The sequence below is a fragment of the Lolium perenne genome, chromosome 1 (genome assembly GCF_019359855.2).
Source record: "Lolium perenne isolate Kyuss_39 chromosome 1, Kyuss_2.0, whole genome shotgun sequence".
In the NCBI taxonomy this organism is placed as follows: domain Eukaryota; kingdom Viridiplantae; phylum Streptophyta; class Magnoliopsida; order Poales; family Poaceae; genus Lolium; species Lolium perenne.
The window spans coordinates 37,338,056-37,361,918 of NC_067244.2; the positions used below are offsets into that span (position 1 = coordinate 37,338,056).

General features: G+C 45.5%; 2 protein-coding genes and 1 long non-coding RNA gene across 4 annotated transcripts; 1 reads left to right on the forward strand and 2 right to left on the reverse strand.

Moving 5' to 3' along the window:
- Window positions 1-6,083: 6,083 nt before the first annotated feature.
- Window positions 6,084-14,483, reverse strand: LOC127346919 (uncharacterized). 2 transcript variants are annotated; one of them, XR_007879591.2, is made up of 8 exons: window positions 13,991-14,483; window positions 13,343-13,436; window positions 9,756-9,845; window positions 9,593-9,627; window positions 9,166-9,449; window positions 8,516-8,561; window positions 8,375-8,430; window positions 6,084-8,284 (listed from the first exon to the last, which is right to left on the reverse strand). It is a non-coding gene; the product is annotated as an uncharacterized lncRNA (long non-coding RNA). The 2 variants fall into 2 exon arrangements; XR_007879589.2 differs by having other exon boundaries at window positions 9,593-9,657.
- On the forward strand, window positions 10,086-12,453 carry LOC127346908 (transcription factor MYB61). Its single transcript, XM_051373154.1, has 3 exons — window positions 10,086-10,533; window positions 10,668-10,797; window positions 10,896-12,453. The coding sequence occupies exons 1-3, from the start codon at window positions 10,401-10,403 to the stop codon at window positions 11,917-11,919; spliced, it is 1,287 nt and encodes a 428-aa protein (XP_051229114.1). The 5' UTR covers window positions 10,086-10,400; the 3' UTR covers window positions 11,920-12,453.
- Window positions 14,484-21,023: 6,540 nt separating the features above from the next.
- LOC127346929 (uncharacterized) lies at window positions 21,024-21,877 on the reverse strand. Its single transcript, XM_071826879.1, has 2 exons — window positions 21,696-21,877; window positions 21,024-21,597 (listed from the first exon to the last, which is right to left on the reverse strand). Exons 1-2 carry the CDS (start codon window positions 21,735-21,737, stop codon window positions 21,070-21,072), a joined length of 570 nt encoding a protein of 189 aa, XP_071682980.1. The 5' UTR covers window positions 21,738-21,877; the 3' UTR covers window positions 21,024-21,069.
- Between the last annotated feature and the right edge of the window lie 1,986 nt (window positions 21,878-23,863).

The following is a 23,863-nucleotide window of genomic DNA, read 5'->3' on the forward strand; positions in this document are numbered from 1 at the left end:
GATTTGAATCGAAAATGGGGCGGACTCGGACCGAAACAAAATATAGTCGGATATATGCTCTCATCGGTAGATAGTTATAGTTTTTGCAAATCTTGAGAGAGATTTAAACTTTACATCTTCTGTAGTTAAGAAAAAAGAGACATATACGCCAAAATTCAAGCATTGATAGAAATCTAGAGCTAAATATGCCCCCCGAAATGAATTTGGTAACTCAATATCTACTAATCTTGCAATATTTGCCTTGGCTTTTGACTCAAAATCAGATTATCTGGTTTAAAACCTTTCAGATTATCATAATTAAATTTTAGATAATTCATATCCGCATGCTATTTTCTATAACATATCCTATACCATATCCGGGGCACCATTTCAAAATTGGATATCCTTATCCGCCGGATTCTTTAAAATCAGACATGGAGACCTTTAAACGGATTCGGCGCCGGTTTCGGTGCGAAAATTATCCTATCCATTTACACCCCTACTGAGATAACATCTACTTCAATATACAGATTTAGAGTTGTATAACATATCACTTTCAAAATGCAGTGCGCAGAATAGAGTTATACAACTGTTTTTCATGTTTCAAACAAATACATATACAAATCCAATATTGTCCGAGTTGATGTCACTCCAATACGGATATGGATTGGTATAAATATCTTACAATTTTAGAATCAAATTAGGTAAAATAAATTAGTACTGTAACTACGTGAGACGAATAAGCCAGGTATGATTAACAAATCCAATCACCTGAAATCCTATCAATACTGATCTATCTCCTTTAATTTGTGTTTTCACCCACATCCAGGTAATGATTGTTTCCACACAAAAAATGGAAGCACATGCTCATTCTGATATCTACACACCAGGTTTGTTTTGGATTTTATTTTTGTGGTTTTTAACTTAGTTTTCATTTTTTTTCTACAATAATGTGAGCATTTGAGAACACAAAATCCACTCTGCTACTTTTCTTTTTTGCTAGTAGTATTGTTATTACCTCCCAGATTTGTATCGACCTCTTTGGTCTTTCTCGTATTACTACAATGTGTTCCATAGCGTATTCTAGAAAAAAAATACTACATTCTATTTGTCATTTAGAAAGAGCATAACTAAACGGGTAATATTTGGTGGTCTTACCAAAAATTTAGTAACCAACTCCAAATGGAGTAACTGCGTATTGTCGCATGCCTATGCAATCTTAAGATAAACTGGTGGTATAAATAGCTAATGGTTCTCGATCTGTGTGTACTGCATGTCTGCATCCACTCAAGTGAGACTAGGTGATCAGTACCAAAATTAAATCTTGTTCATAATCACCACACTGTAGACTACTCCCTCCGTCCTAGAGTGTAAGTCATATTCCCAAAAACAATTTGTCCCATAACCTCCACCTCTAAGGTATAATTTTATTTAATGAGAGAGAGAAAGGGGTTGCATGCACCAATGAGGGAGAGAAAGAGAATGCATGCACCAATGAGTGAGAGAAAGGGGCTGCATGCACCAATGAGGGAGAGAAAATGAGACTCAATCAGCTAGTACATTGGGCCAAGATATTCAAAAATGAGACTCAATCAGCTAGTAGGACGGAGGGAGTAGTTGTGTTATGCATATGAACAAAGCATGCAAGACAAGAGACGGACTATACCGGATATTTGGATACTCTACCAAATTACAACCAGGTTCTCTTGGTTCAAGCAGCTACAGTGGATTGTACAAATAATTGTGTTCCCCACCTTACCAGAAATACATGAGATATATTCCCTGATCTCTGTTGCACCTCAACAGTTTCTAGCATATAAACTCTTCTGACTACTGTACATGCCACTTGGCGTATGCTCGTGCCATGTTGTGTAAAGCATATAATTTAAATCTGTTTCTGAGTATGTACTACTGGTTGTCAATCTTTTCTCACATGAGAAAAAACACTAATAGGTTAGCTTTCATGCCACAATCCCGCTGATTATAAGACCAGTTTTCAAATGAAAATTCATACTATGTACTATATGTCCTTGGTGTTATAATCAGGGTTAAACTAATTGCATGTCCCATTACTCTTGTGAATGTGCCATATTTGGTACCGCTGAATATATATGTCCATACGCATGCATGCATCCGCATGAAGGTGCCTGATGGACCCAACGTCCATACGCGTCCAAAAGCTGGCATCATTTATTTGGAAGAACTCGTCCTAGGACCCCGATGTAGATACACTTGGACAGGAAAAACGACGTCTGAACAAGACGCTGGCGTGCGTGCATGGCAGGATGATACTAAGCACATATTGATCTAACACTACGTGTACACTAGATATTAGAGGCCACACGTATACTATCTTCTTAATTCGTACTACACCAACGGACAGTTATGAGCTTAGCCAGCTTTGACGGTATATACACGAAAACGGGTGGACCATGCAAATTTGAAACGGAAATGAAGAGAATGGACCATGCATGTAGATATCATGCATGTGATCTTGATAATGAATCACGTGGACATGCGCAATACAAGTACAACAATACAGGAGCATATAAATTTGCAAAAAGTATATGCATTTAATTTTTATGGCCGGGCAGACAGCTAAGTATACATCAGTAGACGACTTTACAGTATTTGCATAAGGTTTACATATATGAAAATGAAATGTTTGGCACGACAGGCGTACGATCGAGGCAAAGAGTACACTGTTGTGATGTATATATTTTTAAAGACATTGGGTGATGTATACATGCATGACGAGATTGCAAGGATGGGTACATGGACAGACGGGCACATATGGTGTTGAAAAGAGACTAAGAAGAAAACTGTGCACTGGTACACTAGCGGCAGCTAGCTGCTAAAGTGCTACACTGCTAGCGAGTGACGCTCATGCATGGGACGGCGGGGACCATATGGAAGGTGCGGTTTCACATCTCGTAAGGACAGGATTAATTATTATGATTATTATGGATTGGACCCTCTTAATTAATCGATGGCTTGTCAACTAGGGTGGGTTAACCACAACCATAATTAATCAAGGATTGTAGCATAATTAAGATGGATACTAGAGATATTTGACAATTGTAATTTGTGTGGACAAGATGTGCATCAGATTAGACCATGAAAAACTTGGTATCATAAATGATGAAACAAGATGCTTTCAGTATATCTGAAGTTCTAAACCATATGAAGTAATATGTAATATAAGGAAGTATTGTACATATATGATGTATATGTGACTCAATTTCTTAGGCATGTCGGTTTTCGGTCGATTTGTATCGGACGGCAGGGGAAAACATGGTGATGTGGCTTTCTCGTGTACCATAGTTTGCGCTTAGCTTGATTATAGAGATAAGATAGGAGCGCTAGGAGTACAAGCTGTAGCCACGCATGCACCCGGCACAGCACTAATTAGCTTTTGTTTGCAAATTAAAAGGGGGTCATGGAAAGTGATGTTATCGTGGAAATGGAGCCCAGCCATGCTGCCTGCTGTCATGTCCTTGCTAAAAGTAGTAGGGTAATTTGAACCCCCCCCCCCCCCCCCCAACACAGATAACTAACTGAATAATAATCATGGATTTGCAGCCTTTTGCTACTCTATAATTGTTTACATGTTGACCAGAAAAGATAAGAGGAGACGAGAGAGAGAGAGAGAGAGAGAGAGAATCTGTCGGTTGGTACATATATTACGCAAAGAGAAGTTATGTATTCTCCACTCTCGAGTTACCATGCATAGCTTCATTACCTTACATCTCAATAGTTATCGTTTTCTTACTCCCTCCGTTTTAAATAACCTCGTGTTATGGGTTTGTTTGACTTTGACTAAATCAATATCATGGTGTAATTAAGAACGGAGGGAGTAAGTAGCTAAATTCCCCATATGTGCTTCTAATTTATAAGAATAACTACATTTGATGTTTAAATTTATTTTTATGATTGAAGAGTTGTATTTCTCTTAGGTTAAGATGTATCTGATCAAGAAACATATGTTCCTATGGTTTGCTCTGGTCATTACCAAGGAAATGCAAAATATGGTCACTAAAGTTGGTACAGAGGTTTAATATGGTCACTCGCTCACTTCGTTCACGAATTTGTAGCTAACTTCATGTACGTATTTGAATACCAACATTTGAAGGGTCCCACATGTCAGCTTCATCTGCCCTCCTTCATCCCCATATCTCTCTACCTTCTCTCTGCATGCTCTCGTCCCATATATGAGAGAGCCATGAAGCCATGGAGCTCATGTGGAGGCCTAACGAACGTGGCCAGCTTCACAAAGGGTGATCTATGCTACCTTGGCCAGGGCGCCACCTTAGCTATCTTCCCTATCTCCAATTCTACATCCACACTAGGCTAGCACAGTGATCCCTTCATCCGTCCATGAGCTAATCCTATCTATAAGGAGCACTTGTGTAGAAGCCTTTCTTAATGGAAATAATTGCCCCGTGGCTTGGGAAATAAGCAATGAGTACAATTTCGACTGAGTGAGCACAAACTTGTTTAAGTGCAGGAAGAAATTCAAAGGACTTGCCACGGTCCTCTTCAGACTTCAGTATTGTTAGATAATTTTATTTGACCTAGCACTTACAAATGTGCACTTGTAAAACCAAAACAAAACTAACAATATGAAATTGAAATTAATCTTTTCCTTCAAAAAAGGAAACTATCTTTTTGAGAATTCGGCAGGTGAGCTACTCGATATATTAATAGAAGAAGATTTGGCTCAGTTAATCAGGGAAACCGGGCCCAAAAACCATACGTAGTGGCCGAGTTTATGAGGGAAACCGGCCGGAAAAACCGCACAATAGTCGGGGCCTCATCGCCCACACGAAACCAGACCGCCGACGACCAAACACACACCACCAAACCCGGAGCCGCTGCTCCGACGTCCCCAACTCGGAAGCGAGCCGCAACGCCGCACGGCATGGATGTCCTGTAGCCCAAGCTACCAAGGCGACCACCCGCAGACCACGAACGCCGCGCCAAAAGATCCGGGGCCGCCGCCCCGACTTGCCAACCACACCGACCACCCCGTCGCGTAGGCCGGGCCGACGAGCTCGCTACCCACGTAGCACGAACACGCCACCCATGCCTTGCTAGACGATGACCACACCCCATGGAGTCATCGCTGCAAGACCATCCGAGGCCGCCGCCTTGGCGCACGTCAGCCGTCCGGGGCCGCCGCCCCGGCATCCACCACCCTCGACGACAAGGCAACCAAGCGCAACTACCACACATCTAACACACCACGAGGAACACGGACTCCAAAAGCGGCGCCTTCAGGAAGGTAACGGCACAGTGTGTCGCCGCCGCCCGCTCCAAGGAGCAGAGGTTTTCACCCGGAGAACGCAAGAACTCGCGACAGCAGGAGACCAAGCTCCCCGATGAAGCCCTCAACAGGGAACAACGGTACCCAAGGGCACCGCCAACATCGGCACCAATGGTGCGAGGCTTTCGCCTGGAGTGCCAACGCTGTCGTCAGGCCCAACGTAGGCCCTGGCGGAAGAAGGTGGCCCGCCGAGCAGGGTACCTTGTTTCCGTCCACCAAACAGAAAACGGAGCAGGCAGGCGCCCATCGGATCCCGCAGAGGCCCATCTAAGCCCGCAGGAGCCCATCTGAGCCCGCAGGAGCCCGCCCAACAGAGCCCCCGCGCGCAAGCGCCGGTGGCGCACTAGGCAGTCGAGCAGCGCCATGCCAGGCGGAAAAACCGCGCCCACCCCAACAGCAGGGGGCCGCGCCATGGCCGGACGACGAGCTGCAGAGCAGCGAAGGCCGAAGCCGACCAGCATCCCGCCGCCAGGCCGCGCCACGGCCGGACGGGTGAGCCGCAGAGAGAGCGGCGAAGGCCGGGTCCGGCCCCGCAAGCCCGCCGCCAGGGCCGGCGCGCGTAAGCACCATCGCGAGGACGCACGGGCGCGACGAGGGGAGGCGCGGAAGCAGCGACGAGTAGGCCGGCGGCGGGCCACAGCGCGGGCGGCGGCGACCTCCGGGACCGGCATGGACGCCTCCCTCCTAAGCAGCCATGCGGGGGGCCCGAGAGGCATAGATCCTCGCCGCCCCCGTCCTTGGCGGCGCGTGGCTTCGCCGGCGGCGGCCTCGGGAGGCGACGAGGAGGCGGGCAGGGGGCGGGGGAGGTGGCGGCGGGGATCTAGGGTTCGCTCCCCCGTCGCGTGGAGGAGACGACAGAGGAGCGGGACGAGAATAAGCGCGGAAGGAAACTATCTTGTGGCCCTAGAAATGAGTAATGTAGCTCATCCTCGTCCGAGTGCTAAGAGAGAAGATGGAAAGGGACGAATAAAATTAAGACGCGGACAACTTTCGAGCTACATGGATATACTAGGGTGGAGAAAGTGATGTCGATCGCATGAAAGCAAATTCATAGAGTCCATTTCTTTGCCAAGAAAAGGACGACGAGAGAGAGAGCATGCATGGAGCTCGTCCTTAATTACCTTCTTAATCTGCCTTCTTAATCTGAGAGAAAGGATTCCTTTGTGCCAGTTGGACTACACTAGGAAGGTAGTAATAGATATCTATGAATGCTAGATAATACTATCGATCTTTGCAATCTTGATGAGCAATTTAGCTGATCAAAAAGGCGATTCTACGTGGCCACTGGTTCGGTGGAAAAGTGTGTATGCACGTAGAAAATGGACATGTGTTGTATATCCAAAACGCATCCACTTCATACGAAAGTAGATACTGGTCCAACGCATTAGCTATGTCTTTTTCTTTCTGAGATCAAATTAGCTAGCTAACTAGCTGCTCCTTCATTTATCTTAGAGAGAAAACAAATGCAGGTAATTTGGTTGGCAGAATAGTTTAGTATTAGAGCGCTTCCTCTGGAGTGCGTGAGAGGGAAAAGTGCTACCATGCGCATTGGATCGAGCATGATCACAAACATCTAGAATTTTCACATAAACAAGGCAAAGCAGAGACAAACCACCAAGATTACCACATGATGTGTTTAAGCAGAGTCGTGTGCGTTCTGGGCCGGGTAAAGAGCGTGCCGAGACGCTCTCCGTAATATTCCCAGCATGTGTGTAGTAGACAGGCGTGCATAGTGTAGACTGTATCACTGTATGTCCCTTTGTACTTGAAAAGCAACACATAGTCTCCGCAAAACCTACGCGCACCAAGCAGGCCATGTTACCTTAGATTCTTGCCGCGCACATGCATGCTCTCCACAGAGCCATGCGTTTGGGATTTTATTGGATACACACGGAACACAAAACGGGCCACTGCAGCAATGTATACCACACACGCGCAGGGGTGCCAGCTAGCCGTGGACAGGGACGAAACACGGCTAAAGTGCCTCGGACACAGCACGTAAAATAAAGTGCGCATCCAGGCAGGTATACAGACGACAGACATGAAAATGCCTCGGACAACATCGATCGTTGAAGCTTCAGAAGTGTTTGACAAAGTTTCTCCCGTGTCATCCATGGCCCCTCGAAATTCAACCAGAAAAATCAAACGGCGGAGAGGAACTGGCGGGGGTAGCTACCCCAGGGCAGGGCAGCTGCCAACTATTTGTGATATGATCATGCTCGTTCATAGGAAGTTTGTAGCAGCTAGGTAGCTAGGTAGTATCCTAGCGCAAGTGCGCGTCGAGTTGGTTGTCACACACACACGCGCGCGGCGTGGTCCTAGGCTTGCTGAATCGTTGGCTCCATCCATGGCCACTGAGCGTCTACATGGAGGTAATGGATGGATTGGGTTGGGTCGTGGGATTGGACGCTACCCCTACCCACGACGGCCCATTGTCCTACTACGCCTCTCTCCTCTCCTCTCCTCTCCTCTCTAGAAACGAAACGAAAGGTATAGAGGCAGCACTGTAGTCTTCCAACGGGCCCGCCCTGCGTACTATGGATGCCGTCCTGTTCTGATCTCCTTCTTTTTATCCCTCTCAAATCCCGGCTGTACCCATCATCGCCAGGACGGCAGGGACCCATGCATAGCTAAATTTAACGCCTCTATTCTTCTCTCTTCTCTCTCATGCATAATGCTGATCGTAACAATATCGTCCATAAACTAAGTGTGAATGAACGGATGAATTGAATAGTGCGCGAGGAAGTAAGTTGCTCACCGTGGATTGTTGGGGTAGGGAGGGGGTGGACCTATGTTCCTTGCCCTGCTGGGGACCCCGGGAAGAAAGATGCCTCTCGCTCATTCGTCAAACTTGCCTTCCCCCTTACCCGTGATCTTCTAATGCCAGCCTTGCTAATCGCCATGCTGCTGCTGCCGTCCATTATCTCCAACCTCTTCTAGATAACACTTCTTTTTGTGGGTAATTCTACATAATACCACCTGTACAAGATACGGACAAAATTACGCGGTAATTTGCCGCTTTGAACCGCAGATTGTTGTGCGAGAGAGGTCGCAGAGTTGCATCCGTACCTAGTCAGGGTCATCTGGAGTGAGCTCCATAGCATATATTCTCCTAGCTCACAATTCTAGTAAGAGAAAAGAAAATAGTGAAGCAAACAGATTAACACGTGTAAACAGAGCAGTGCCAAGCAAAAGGCAGGTTGTTGTTACCTACAATTCCTCCTATCTTGGCCGGCTCAACTGCAAGTCCTGCATCCTGCATGGAGAAAGAACAGATGGTGACATTGATCATCCCAAGAGCGTACCGGTTACAATTGCTGCATAATACAAACAACGGAGATGTGCTAATTGCTCCAAAAACCTCCATTAAATATATGTACAAGAGTCTATCGGAGCAGACAATGCAAGCCTCCAGAACGGGTGAGATCCGTTGCATGGGGAATCAAAGGACAAAACGAGCAGCTGGAAACCGGACTATACAAAAACGTTCAATCATCAATTCTTTTAGTTTTAGTTTGATTCGTCCCGCCCCGCCCCGCGTTTTATTTAATGGAGGCCAGTATCTGCCGTCACATGGGCACACAGGAGGATGCCATTACGATCCTAATCATGGAATCATGGATTAAACTTTTTTTTCTCTGTACTATACTATCAGACATGCAAGGATGGGAACAATAATACTTGCATTGACTCGCTCATTGGGGGGGAGAATACTACTGTGCCGCGAATATTTGTCTCCCCTCCTCCTATGGACCTATTTTGTATTGGCCATTTTATAGAAAATATAAAAGATTTTTTTCCGTTCTACAATGATCGGCGTATCCATTGACGCTAGCGACAGTCAGCAGGGAAATCATTACCTCCTGTACCTGCGCAATTATCTCTGCAATTATCGGAAGCAATGCTTCTTCACGGATGACGGGCATGTTCAGCGGCAGCAACGTGCCGCTTCTTGGATTGGAGAAGCAAAGATTTCTGATTGGAATTGCTGGGTAGGAGCTGCCGGCCGGGGTAAACAAAAGGGAGATGCCCTCTGTCCTGGAATACGAACATCTGCTGCCACCTCTTTTTTCTCCCAGGACCCCAACTGTGATGATTGATTGACGATGGCTTTCCCCCACAGAGAAGTGATCGAGTGACTTACCTGAAAAGCTACGGAAATAAAGGACGATACTTGGGTCTGACACACAAAATCTTGCAGGTGCGAGAGAAAACGAGGTGCACATGCACGCAAGCACAGCTGCAAGCAGCAGCAGCTAACAAGATGAGTTTTAAGTAGCAACGTACAGAATAAAAGGCCTTCCCTAGCTGTCTGCTTTACCCTGCATGGAACACTCGTGACTTAGAAGTAGCTGCAGAAAAGAAGGACAAATGAGAAGATTTCTACTACTAGTAGTAGTAGTAAGACTGATACACTGGCTGTTACTTGCTCTGGGTCGCCGTCACTCACCATGGGAGCAAGAGAATCAGTCTCTTTCCTGATAATGCAAAGACAACTGGACCCGTTTCACTTTCACTGGCTTGTGCTCAAAGAAACACACTGGACACAGAAACTGGGTTAGAAGTTAAAGGAAGATGAGAAGAATCAGCAGTTTCTTGCACAGCGCCAGGACAATTAAAATATCGGTGGAGGCGGCTACCCCACCGGTTTTGGCACCAGACATAGATTCTTAGGAGAGATGACGAGACGTACTCCCACGCGTAGCCGGAAGCAACCAAGTGAAGAAGGGTTAAACCTCCCCTCCCCTCTCACAACCACCTCCACCACCACCACCACCTTTAAAAGAAGGTGCTAAAGGGGTGTCCTGCAAAGAAAAGGAGAGGAGTGCCCCCTAACCTTTCCCTGCTTCCCACTGAATTCTCCTATCTGCAACTATACAGTTGCTCTTGCGCGGCTCTGGCCTCAGTTGCAGCTCAATCATTTGCAGATATATAAGCCACTACTATACCCTCTGCATTTCCCACCCCTTCAGCCATGGATTCCTGAAGAAACTGCTGCGCTACCAGAGGAGGCTTTTGGCTGTGCACGATTGCAAGCTGTTCAAGTTCCACAAACCTGCGAATTTCGAGCTCTCAGCTTCTGCATTGCGCTGAAATGGGGAGGCATTCTTGCTGCTACAAGCAAAAGCTGAGAAAGGGGCTCTGGTCCCCTGAGGAGGATGAGAAGCTCATGAATCACATAACCAAGCATGGCCATGGCTGCTGGAGCTCCGTCCCTAAACTTGCAGGTGAGTAAAAACAAATCCTTTTATGCATTTCACTCTTGTCAATACAAGCTTCCAATCTTTGCTTTCTCCTCCTCCCAAGAATTCTCCCTCTTGGCCAGTCCAATTCTCTAAATTGTGCCTATAAATTTCTCAAGGGCTCCAAAGGTGTGGCAAGAGCTGCAGGCTTAGGTGGATAAACTACCTGAGGCCAGACCTTAAGAGAGGTGCATTCGCTCAGGACGAGGAAGACCTCATCATTGAACTCCATGCTGTACTCGGGAACAGGTAATTTTTAAGGCTCCTAGCAGAATTCAAGAATTAGTAACTGCAGTGCAAACTTTGATAATTCAACTAATACGACCCTTTTTCTTTTCCATGAGAAGATGGTCTCAGATTGCAGCACAGATGCCTGGGAGGACTGACAATGAGATCAAGAACCTCTGGAACTCGTCCCTCAAGAAGAAGCTGCGGCAGAAAGGCATTGATCCCAACACCCACAAGCCCCTCGCTGAGACTGATCGTAGTGGAGCAGCTCCCACCATCAGCACCGAGAGGACCTCTGGTTCCAGTGACGTCAACCCGTCAAGTGCTGGTGGTGGTCTAGGGAACTTCAGTCACCTCCTCAGCGAGACAGCCCAATCATCAATGCTGCTGCCAGTGTATGACAAGAAGCGTCCTGAAACTCCAAGCTTGGCACGGCCTAAGGTGCAAGCAAAGGAGTTATTTCTGGACCAGCTTGCTGCTGGTCACGAGAGCCCATCAAGCTGCCGTTCATCAGGTCCAACACTCTACTTCCCTTTCCAGCAGCAATTAGGCTACAACGAGTGTGGCAGTGGTGATGCTGCAAACATGAATTCGCTCTGGTTCAACCAGAATGATTTCAACTGCAGTACAATTTCCACCGTGATGCCAACAGTTTCACCATCAGCCCTCTCCACCTCAATGGGCCTGAATCTCCCACCAGACAACCACCGCCACGGTGGCACCGGCATTGGCAGTGCCCCTTTCTACTGGGATGGTGTTAACCCCAGCAGCAGCGGCAGTACAGGGAGCAGTGGAAGCAACAGCATGGGATTTGAGCCACAAAGCACAAACTCAATTCTGGAGAACAGTGTATTCTCATGGACAGATATCGGAGTTGGCCAAGAAAAAGATACCAGAGTTCAGTTAGTGGAGGAACTCAAGTGGCCGGACTTGCTTCATGGAACCTTTGGAGAGGCAACCGCGATGCAGAACCAGAGCCAATCCTTATACGATGATGTGATCAAGGCAGAGAGCCAATTCAACATGGAAGGGATATGTGCTTCTTGGTTCCAGAATCAGCAGCCACAGCAACAGCTGCAAGCAGCATCAGACATGTATGACAAAGACTTGCAAAGAATGCCCTTGTCTTTTGAGCATATCTAGGTACTATGTTCCTCCATTCATGGAACAGAGTAAATCAGCTGAAGCTGAAACCTGTCTCACAGATTCGTGAGAAGGTTATGCTGAGGTGCTTGCATAGATACATCTGTTGGTTGATACAGAAATCAACCTTCACAACTTTCATCAGCTAAAGATTATGCAGTGCCCAAGGAAAAGACAGTTCTATCCTCGGTAGTGGCATCAAAATGCATAGAAAAGTACATTCTGGAGTCCCCCTTTCTTTCTCTTGAAAATTGTTGTTTTCTTCTGTACACGACAACTCAACTTTTGGATACTTGAGTCATGGTTCACTCTCTGTTTATCAAATAAATAGACAGGCATGGGTAAAACTGCATGTGTCGGTAGCTATCACAAACCACATAAGTAGTCCCAAACTTTTCAACTGCTGCCATGCACGTAGATGGGAATTAATAATTGCAGGTTGTATTTTTATTTCTTTTCAAGAAGTTGCCGACAAACTGCAGTTGTATATTTGTAAAGGCAGAAAATGGGAATATTGACCTGGAGCTATTTTTATTTGGCTTTCCCTTTCCTGTTTCCTTCTTCCCCTTTTTGCTGTGGAGAATCTGAAGCCACTTGATCGCTATCTACTTCAATACCAGCATGGAAAAGGATTGGTTGATTTGATATGGTTGAACGAGGTAACCATCCTCAGGAGAGAGCAAGCACGTCTGAGAGAAAAAGAGGCATGTATTTATGAATATCTACCTACCGTGCTATCGCTCTGCACACTATTGTGGTGAGCACTCAGCATATGTCCAGCTATGGCTCTGAATGCTGTTTATCCGTGATTACATTCTAGCCTTGCAAAATGTACCTTAAACTTGGCAAGGAGCTCAACCTTCAGAAGTAATGGAATTGAATACATTTTGATGCTTGTTTGGTTTATCCCGAACTAATCGAGAAACGACCTAGGTAAACGTCTAAGTACTCCCTCCCCAGAAGAGATAGTCTCTACTTCAGAAGACCCAGTAGAGTATCAGAGCTTGGTCTCAACTTTCAATATCGTCACACTGAGTATGGCATGGGCTGAGCTAGATTGTTTACTAATTTGGGTCGGCCTTGGTGGGATCCTTTTCTTTATGACTCCTCCAGTTCAAACCCTCAAATATGGGTTTATTTTTTTGGATTGCAGTAGTGCTAAATAATGAAATAATCAGGCCACTAAACAATATATTATCTTTACAAGTTACATCTTATATCTTGCATCGCACAACTAATAGGGTTCGGTCATGTGCATACAAAGGCTGGCATAAAGTGATTGATACTGTCATTTTTCAAAAGTACAATGAGACCGACAATGCTCATAAGGTGACACTGTGATAAAAAAAATGCTACATGTCTACTCTAGATTCTAGTAAAGAACTCACAATGAATTGCACTGAATAAGAGCTTGGTTGCGTACCCTGCTGTTTCAACTTGTGTGGCATATACACTTCAATTTCGTTTGTGTATATCCTCTGTCTGCTTGGACGTATGAGCTGTATTGTTGGATGTATCTGCATGTTTTGATAATGACACATCAATTGAAAGAAAATCACAAAAGGTTGAAAAGGAAGTAGGGGTAACAAGAAAGAAAACTAGCAACTGTTGAAAAGGAGGATGCTAGTGCTCTTCGAGATGAAGAAGACATTTAATTTAATAGTTTCATATTCTGTATCAAGATTGCCAACGGTGCGGACTGGAATAATGACCACCTAACATCATCATTAACGATAGAAGATAACAGATGAGAAGGAATAAGATCACAAATTACTCAACAAACAGTAACTTGGCTATATTAGATACTGGATATTGCAATATGTGTGTGTTATCAGGAGGTCCAACTGGACCAAAGAATATTCAACGGCCAGTTCACCAATTCAATTTGACATGACACATAGTGCAATATTTCTATTGATTGCGATCAAGGTGCTAATTTACATAATATAGTTTTGCTTTATCAGAAACATAAATTAAGGTAAAGTAAACAGGTCACTTTTTACCAGGAAATGAACCAAAGTAAGACAGAATCTACTGCTGCATGATAATTGTGCTTGCAAGTAGTTGCTACCTCACAGCCTCTCTTTGACATCAGCATGACGATGGAAATAGGAAAACATATTGGTGCAGCTTTAAGTTCGGAATTCTGTAAAATGGAAGCTTATCCAATCTTGAGGGTGCAACTGTCAAATTTCCCCGACTTCAACACTTTCTATCTCTGCAGAATCAAGCTATATGCTCAAGATATGACTGACTACAAATAGTTCCATCCATTATCAAGCTGCAAATGAACAGACATGTGAGACAAATTTGAAACCCTGTTCTTCTTTATACTTAACTTAGCAATCTCTTCATAGTCCATAGAGCTCAAAGAACTAAAGATGAGATTATAGTTCTATAAATCACGCCAGGATCAGGTAAAAGGGGGAACATGAGCATTTCTGAAGTTAAATTTCAGCGGTATATGGCCAGCCACTACCAATAGGTCCACTCAATCAAAATGAATAGCCCAAGGCCATAAGGTAGGAGAGGCAGCAAATATGAGCAGATCAAGTAGTTGGTACAATCTTTTTGAGTTAACTGCCTAGTGATGAAGGTGTGAAGGCGGATAGAAACATCAAGCTGGAGAATAAATTAGCAACTAGATATAGCCTAATCCAGTAGCAGACTTGGGTGTTAAGGTTGGGGCTTGTGGCCAACCCAAGTGTTCGCACATTCAACAATTTAATTTGAAATCAAATGTCAAGCCACCGGGGTTCGTTTTTTATTTTGGTGCTCCTTTTCCCTCTTTGCCACACAATTTGCTGGTAAGGTTGTGTCAAGCATTGCAAGTATTGCTGCCACAACTTCTCGGCGTCACAGGCTGGCTACTATGTTCGGGATCATGAGGCCCAGCAGATCAAGGCCATATTTACATTAGCGTACCATCAGTTGAAGGATCTACTTGTGGGTCTCAGAAGTGCATCCAGGACACAGTATTCATCTTCCTCGACGAGAGAGTCTCTTCTACAGCTGAGCGAAGATCTAGAATATACCCAACAGTGTCCTATGGACTAGCATCACATCCAGCACCTATGGTGGATCTTCCGTCGAATTTTCCAACTAAAGTTAGACGTCAGTAGAAATTGAAGTGCAAGTAACGATTGCACTTTAGTTGATAAAAGGAAGAAAGATCAATGCGGTTAGTACCATAAAAGCACCTCAACAGTAAATGCCGAAGCTGAGACCATTCTAGGGTAACTTATTTGTCTAGGAATTTTCCACTCAGAGAACCTGAATTGGACTGTCCATAAATACCTAACTACAAGTCTACTACACTGCAAATTTTTATTTTGGATTATCCAAATATTTAAGAATCTTGACAACCCATCCTATGTTTCTACCTTTCTGGTAACATCAGTCTGGAGGAAACCACAGTAGCAATAACAAAAAATATGATGTTAATTCGCAGAATATGAACTTCAAAATACATGAGAAGTCCTCGTATATTGAAAGGTACTCCCAACATACGAAAAAATGCGCTTAGCCTTTCATAACTTTCCAAACACTGAACCACCACGATCTATACCAACTGCCATTGATTATATAAGAAACAGCAAAACTGTGGTTAGTGTGCAAATTTGGAAATTGTATCAATGGTTGAAACAAACTGTTACAACGATCCACAAAAAATTATCTAACACTCATTGTCAACTTAAACACACTTCATTCGAGCAGATTGCTAATTGAACAATAGTGCAAACCACAAGCTACTAGCAAAACAGTTCTACAAAAGGTAATGTTCAATATAGACATATGTCCACATATTTAGTGTTGAAGTGTGTAAGTGGATTGCAGTAGCCCTTTCAATCAGTTCGGACTTTTGGTTGTGTTGGCTAGTGCATGAAGATTGACATGGTATCAAAGCCTAAGGTCTCGAATTCGAGTCCTGAATTTCGCAATTTATCCTAAAATTGGTGTTGCCCCTTGGTGTCCACATATAGCGGTATAGGCCTCTTGAGCCATAACTCTCAGTCACCACGTACAAGGCCTCTAGACGCGTTGACTTATCTTCCCCGTCACACGTGAGTGGAGGTGTTGAAGTATATAAGTGCATTGCACTACCCCTTTCCATCAGTTCGGACTTTTGGTTGCGTTGCCTAGTGCATGAAGCTTGACATTTAGGTCATACTGTAAAAATGGGACATGATTATTTATGGATACATTAGGTTTAGCATGTACTTAATTAAACAGTCCAACAATATCATTGCGCAAACTTAACATGCTTTAAGGTTTAAAATAGCGTGCTAAAAGAAATAGCGGCAGAATCCTCTAAACGCTATGTACGCTATATCGTGCTAATGGCGTGCTATATTCCAAATAGCGTTTTGAAAAAAAAACACCAGATAAAGTTTAAAAATAAAGGATTTCAGTCCAAAAGTACCAGATTCATACATACATAATCACATACAAAAAGAGTTACTCCAATTTTTTAGAAGCCTAACATAAATATTTCACGAGGTAACAACATTGTATGAATTATTTATTAAGAACTGTCAGTATTACCGATATTATCTTCAGATTCAGAAGAGGAATCAACAGATTGACGTTCATCACCACAACAAACAAAAGGAAATTATTCTTTTCTTAATGAGGAAAACTCAAACCCTTGTATCAATAGCCTGTAAAAAATAGCAAGCTAACGCTATGATGTTTTAGCGTGACATAACATGCTATTTCGCAAATAGCGTCATAGAGAGCAAAATTATTAGAATTTAGCGTGGAGTGTCAAAATATGCTATAGCGCGCTATTAGCGAAGAAATGGCGTGCTATTTTAAACTTGGCTTTAACATAAATCCACTGAATCTGCAATATGATGTCCTCCATAACTGATTGAACAACATCACAAAATAAAGTACCCTAACGATAGTAGACCTAGTTCAATGCTTTTTTGTTGCAGAATGTTCTAGAACTGGAAAGAGCTGCATAATGCAGCTAACATGGTTTTACAGCATGGATATTAACTTCTTCTCTCGAAACCACGCCTAAGTGCACGTCACTTTCATTAGAAGAAACCACCAAGATGGCGAAAAGGTCTTAGAAGCAACAAAACTAAAACCAAAATGAACTGAAGAAAATCTAGTACTAAAAGCTACGAACAAAGAAGAAACTAAAACAAAGGAAAAAAAAACTGTACAACTATCCTACTGCACTAGTACAGCAGTAGCCATAGAAGAATCTTAGCGCCTGTACCCGTCCATCGCTTTGCTTCAGTGAGGATCATCGATCAAGGCCTGGGCGTCAGGTCTAGCGTCATAAAAAAATGCACTCATTCGCCGAAGCCTCCAGATACGCCATATTGTGAGAATGGTGAGGTACTAACTTCTGTTCTCCAGGAAAACCATACTAACAAATGCATTCAACAGAACATGGAAACTCGCTGTTTTGTATTATTTCCAAATGGTGATGCAAGAAGAATTACTGACATGTACTGCTTCACAGGAAGAGTACAAGAGAGACATTCAAAACTGAATCAGCTAGATTTATCATCGCACAATGAATTGGACCAAAGATCACTAGTAGTGGGGTATCAGCAGAAACATAGACTGATGATTTTACTGGTATACACCACCAAATTATGCTGCCATTATTGGCAAACAGGATTATACACACAATATACTGTTTAATTAAGTAAGCAATCACCGTGACTGTGCAGGGAAGCCACCATGTCCAATAGGTTTTGGGAGAAAATGTAGGTAACGCGGATTATGTTGTTTCAAACAACTAGTTGTTCACTGCAGAAATTATATTGTTTCGAAAGAAATCAACAGCAGACTAAATGCTCCATAAATTTCTATTTTTATCCAGACACAAAAGGCGAAGAGCTCTGCTTTGCTGATAGCTATAGATCAGACAACAGTACAGATGACTTGCTGCAGTCACCACCTAACAGAAGTAGGAGTACAGAACATGATTGAACGGTTGTGAACACTGATCAAGGACTTGACCGGCAATGGTTGGCACAGGCGTGCGTGAGAGCCCACGTCCACAAGTAACAATGAAGTCAGTCCAGGGCTCGAGACTGCAGGGCATCTAAGGCTGAGGAGACCGCTGAATGAGTCACAGGACGTTTATTGAACCTTACAAGTACTGAAACAAAGCCCTCCCTAGGAGGGCGATGCGGCGTGCCCCTCCTACGCTAATTGTTTCAAAATGGCTGGCTAATCAATTCCACCGGGGAAGGGCCGGGAACCAACGAGACGGATCGCGATTGAGAATGCTTACAACCACCGTAACCGGCGTCTAGAACTCGTCGACGCGAGGCGTTCAGTGCGAAGCCAATCAATTCAAAATTAACACAGCCGGTGGAGAGAGAGGCAAAGGGTGGGGAGGGGAGGGAAACCCGTACCACGATAACGCGCCTGGTTCGAGCAGGGCGGCGGCGGCGGCCCGTGGCGGAAAACTGCGGGCGACCGTGACGGCGAGGTTGTTTGGCTGCCGCGCCTCTCGTCCTCTGCGCTGCCGGTGGTACTACCTACGCCTAGGCCTGTCTCCCCGGTGAGGAGCAGGATTGCACGAGGATGCGCCGTCGCCTTCGACAGGGAGGTGCTCGTGGCAGATCATGGGCCTAACGGGCGAAAGAATTCGATGTATTGTTGGGTTGTACTGTATTGATGCAAGGATTTTATATTTGGGCCGTAGACAGAGTCGGGCCATGGAATAGGCTAGAGGGAGCGGTTGGCGTTTCATAGTTTCCTTACCGCGCAGGGAACCGAGTGGATATTTGCTGATAGAGAACGAATTAAGCACTGTAAAAATTACCCGTGCGTCGCAACGGGAAAAACACAAAGGTGCAACGACTGAGAACTCGCACCTCTAATGATGTCAATCTTTCTAATATCACATGTGCGTAATTACCGTAGCTTGACCATAACCACCCACTACATCTATTACCAGCAATATTGTAGGCAAGCTCTCCGCAGTATGACACTCAGAAAGAGGTAACTGCATTCATGTTTTGCATGATGTTGTAATATTGGTCTTTCAATTTAAGCTTAAATAACATTTATAAGTATGATTGTACTGGGTATTTTGACATAGATTTGCAAGAATTCAGAAGCATTTCAAATGTGGTAAAGTATTGTTTGTCCTCTAAGAGTTTGTCTTGTAAGTTGTGTGTTCCTTTGCAGGAGCAGGAACAGTCTAGTTAATCGCAAACCTCTATCGCTACAGCTATAGCTGCAGGAATGTCCACAATATTTTTCCATATGGTAGCAAGTGTGATCACTTAAAGAAAATATACTTAATTTTTACAGCTGCACTCACCATGCTCCAAAGGATGTGCCGGAGGCCATATAAACCATGCTGACACTGGACATCACAAGAAGAGACGATCTCGAAATATTTTAGGAAATGTTCAACTTACAAAACTGAAACCTACAAGGAAAACAAATGATTTAATAATCATTATAAAACAATTGGGATTCATTAGGAGTTGAAACAAATTTTCTGAGATAAACAATGGTTGCATGTATTTATCTACATCAATGAACGATCACAGTAGACATATATATAATTTACTAAAGAAAAAATTATGCAGCTCACATCTCTCTCTAGTGAGGTAACACACTCCTTTAGCTGACAAAAATGAGTAGGAAATACAGAGTAGCTGTCAACAGTACTGCGCGATAATAGCAGAATGAATCTTCCTGTATAATCCGGGAGAGAATTTCCTGATGTTCAGGTGCCGCGGATTCTCTTAAATTCACGAAATTGATCTCATGCTGATATCAAGCATGGTGTTTACAATGCTAAATTTTTGTCTTAAACTTAATCACGATACTCCAAGCACGAAATCGGCTGACGTGTGTGCCATCAGAATTCGCATGAAATTGCAGCTGAAATCGTTTCTGTTCCACATTCAGAAGGCTCTGCCTTGCACTGCACGCGGTGGGTGAGTTTTTCATAGATCCGATGACCGCTAGTCTCTCCTCCTCCAGCAAGAATTCAAGGAGACCGAACGGGCACATGCGACCGCCCGTGCATGTGAATACCTGTTGCCAAACGAAGCACAATTGTCGACCTCCCGATGAAAAGTAAACAGCCAAATCTGATTTGACTTCTCCATTATTTATTGCTTTGCTGCTCACACGGACATAGTAAACCTGAATTGAGGGCCCTGAACTCGCCGAGTTGGATCGACCACCTGTGTCGCAGTTGTAGTCGAGCACAAGCAGATGGCGGTCGGCAGCATATCTTCTCGTAGACTCCGTTGCCGCGTGAAAAACCGCTGCAGGACGCACCGATCAGCTGTAGAACTCAGAAGATCGAAAGTCTAGCCTTCTTCCTCAATCTTGAAATTTTAGCATCGATCTGGCCGTGAGCACCTAAAAACCTTGGCCGTGCAAAATTTCCGCCTGAGTAAGCTTCTCCGATCAACGAAGACCTGGAGTTCATATCCGCGACTTTTCGCTCTATGAGCCCATGACCTAGCTGAGCGCGTCCTTCCGTCCTGTCCTCCCGCGAAACCCGACTACAGCGAGCTCCTGCGATTTCTACCTATCTTGTTGAATCGCTGACTTGCGTATCTAATAGCTTGGAACTCTGAATTTTGATTGGATCGGTCGATTTGATTTGATGTAGGGTAACGATCGCTCTGATATTTATAATAAAGACTCAAAGAAGGAAAAAAAAAGAGAGGATAACTCTAGTCCGGCCGGGATACCCAACTTTGGGTAGGATCAGTTTCCCCACGAGCACGATCACGGGACCGATCGGTTTCCTTCATAAACACGAACAACAACCGCGAGCGAACTTGAACGGGTGGGACGACGTACAAACACGCCTTCAGCGACGGACCAAAGCGTATTTTGACGGACGAAACCACGGAAACGTTAGCTCCTTTATTATTAGGTATAGATTGACCAATTAATTATGAAAGACACAATCACACAACTAACAAAATTCTCGGCTCACCTAGATATAGTACGGATTGATTCATTAGGCAAATGACTAACATGACAAAAGGTCACAAAAGATATAGAGTTGGCCAGGGATTTGATGTTCTGTTCTGAGAGGGAATAGATGGAACCCGGCGGCATATGAACCCGCGTCAACTCGGGTGTTGATTGGTCCAACAATCATGTACAAGGTCCACTGCCGCATGTGGGTTAGTAGTATTTCGTATACGAATACATGTTTATGGACCTGCCGAAATGAATGAGCTTGCTGTCGCTACCGTTGCAGGCGCAGCGTAGCAGAGCATAAAGTTGCAGCACACCATGGCAGAGCATGTGTGTGGACCTGCGCGAAGTAAATGAACATGCTGGCCTGCACCGGCGTGAACCCGGCAGACGCGAACACGGCTCGCCACGGCCGGCAGCTTCTGCGCCATATCGACAGACGCGCGGTGGCGCCCGACGACGCACTGCTCGACGGCCGGCTGGACCAGGAACTGGCTGGAAGACGGTGGACTTGAACGCCTGGAATAGGTGCGCAACGAAGGGGAGCTCCGTGTGGTCGCAGCCGCGGTCGACGACAACGATGACCTTGGCACCGAGTCGCTTGATGAGGCGGAGGATGGCTGGCATTGCAGCCGCGTGTGCTACGCCGACGGGGATGTGGACGGCGAGGGTGTCGCCACCGGCGATGGCCACGAGGTCCGCGGGGTCAAGGGTGTCGATGTTGAAGACGGTGAACTGGAAGAAGACACTGAGGTCAGCGGCGAAGCTGGAGAGGTTCTCGTGGATGAGCTGCAGAGCGGGTGGTACGACGCCGGCGAGACGAATGCGGTGACCTTGAGTGCCGTGGCCGGGCGGAGCTGCGCGAGCTCCTGCATGAACGACGCCTACTGCTCGCCCATGGCGATGTACAAGTCGAGGATGTCGATGCAGCCGGCGCCGCGGAGGTGGTCGAGCACCGCCTGGACGCAAGTGATGTGCACGAACTGGAGCACCGGGGACATCTCCGAGAAGGCCTTGTAGGCGCCGAGCTTGAGGATGACGTCGTACGGCGTGGACGCCGGTGTCGCGGGGCATCTCTGGTGGGGGGAGCACAAGGCGCCTCTGCCCGCAGCTGCTCCTCTCCCGCGCCGCCGCCCTAGCTCGCCCGACCGCATCCTGCTGCAGCGGCGGGAGACGTCCTGACACATCGCAACGACACAGCGATGGTAAGCACCTGGCACATCACAGCCGCGCAACACTACATACGACGAACTGAACATAATCAGCGGCATGGGCGCTGAGCCACTGGGCGAGAGGAGAACTTGGGAGACAACGGTGCGAATGGCCACCGGCGGTGCCGCAGAGGCACCATGAGAGCGGACGGGGAGCAGGCGAATAGCATGTACTCCCGACCTTGCGGAAATTTCAATCCTGCACCGTGAAGGCACCTTGGGAGAGAACGAGGAGTAGACGACGAGGAGCGTGAGCATACTCTAGCACCTCCGGCGAGCCCGCGGTGGACCTTACATGCAGCAGCGGCCTGGTTCACAGTCTCGCCTGGTTCATGTCGGCAGCTGCACGAAGCACCGCATACGCCATGAACCTGTCCGGGATCTCGCTGCACACCGCACGATCGCTGGGGTTGGAAGAGGGATAGAGGAAGGCGGCGCCGACCGCAGACGAGAGGGGCGCTGTGGCGGGGCAATTCTTTCCCAACGAGTTCGCTCTCCAGTCCCCACGTGATTGTATTGATTACGGGTCCACCCTGTGGTATTCTCGTTCGTATTTGAGCTGTATGAAAAAAGATCTGTTTCTCTTGTAGGCCCCACAATCTACCTGGACCAATAGAAGAGCGATTTCCGCCGGGTGCAGATGCCGCCCGGTTCAACCATGTGTTTTCCTCTTCTGCACAACCATGTTGAGCATAAACAAGTCCTTGTGGACCGAATATACTGGCTAAGACTCGATCGGATCTAGCATACAAAGACATTTTTGACAAAAGCCTTAGCTAGATGGCTAGTATCCATGGATGATGGAATATTCATTCAATGGGAGGCGACGTTTCGGTCGACAGTGAGGCGTCTGTGGTGACTTCGTTAATTTCAAGATCCGATCCATCGGCTCAGTCTTTCGAATGTGCTCATAGGGGTAGGATGTGCGTGTGTACGTTTATAGGGGTGAGTGTATACACGTATATGTGAGCGTCTGCGTTTGTACCGTGTTTCTCAAAAAAAAAAAACAGAAGAGCCACTTTGCTTGCAGCTCCGGTGCACATAGGCGTGTGTTAGAGAGAAAGGCCAAGGCTAACTTACAGAAAGTTTATTTGAGACGTGGGTGACCGGGCCTTGGTTCGCCTTCGGGCTTCGGTTGATGGATGAAACATGGCATGCAAGTGGGAGCCAGACATTTGAGCATAGGTGTTTCTCCGAAAACAAAACTGGGCAGATGGGTGGCAATACAGATGTGTGGCACTAGTCATTGCCTGAGGTGGCTAGCAAGTAGGTTAGTAGCATGTTATTTTGGTTTGCAAAAGGAACATATTATTTTGGAATCATCGGAAATTTGTCACACACAAAATTGTATATATCCTTAAACAAAATACAATATATTCTCTATGCAATATGTTGACTTTGGCATACTAATATGTTTGTTAGTTTCTCATATATTTGCTTCATGGTTGATGGTTCTTATGGGCGTGGAGTTTTGGCTATTGGGAGCACATGCTCTCGATATGAACAGTAAATTCAAAACAAATAGAAATTAAGTCTTCTTTTTGAAAATGTGTGTAGTTGTTTAAGTCTTCTTCCTAACAGGCCGCGGGAATCGCCTGTCGGTTTTAGTTTACTGAAAAAATGAGTGACACATTGTTTTAGAGGATCTGACTAGTTCAGTTCTTTGGCCAAAACCATGAAACAACGGTTTATTTACAGCTTTGAGCCTTTCGTGGGATCTGCTAAAGATGCTCTTATACATAGATCCAGCGAGAGCTCTCAATAATGACAAGTGAGTATGATGATAATGA

What these genes read in the sequence shown, in the direction of transcription:
- LOC127346908 (XM_051373154.1), top strand. Translation starts at nt 10,401, where the DNA reads ATGGGGAGGCATTCTTGCTGCTACAAGCAAAAGCTGAGAAAGGGGCTC. An exon ending in CTCCGTCCCTAAACTTGCAG is followed by an intron (nt 10,534 to 10,667) that starts GTGAGTAAAAAC and finishes AAATTTCTCAAG; the next exon opens with GGCTCCAAAGGTGTGGCAAG. An exon ending in CATGCTGTACTCGGGAACAG is followed by an intron (nt 10,798 to 10,895) that starts GTAATTTTTAAG and finishes TTCCATGAGAAG; the next exon opens with ATGGTCTCAGATTGCAGCAC.
- LOC127346929 (XM_071826879.1), bottom strand. Translation starts at nt 21,737, where the DNA reads ATGCAGGAGCTCGCGCAGCTCCGCCCGGCCACGGCACTCAAG. An exon ending in GCCCGGCCACGGCACTCAAG is followed by an intron (nt 21,598 to 21,695) that starts GTCACCGCATTC and finishes GTCTTCTTCCAG; the next exon opens with TTCACCGTCTTCAACATCGA.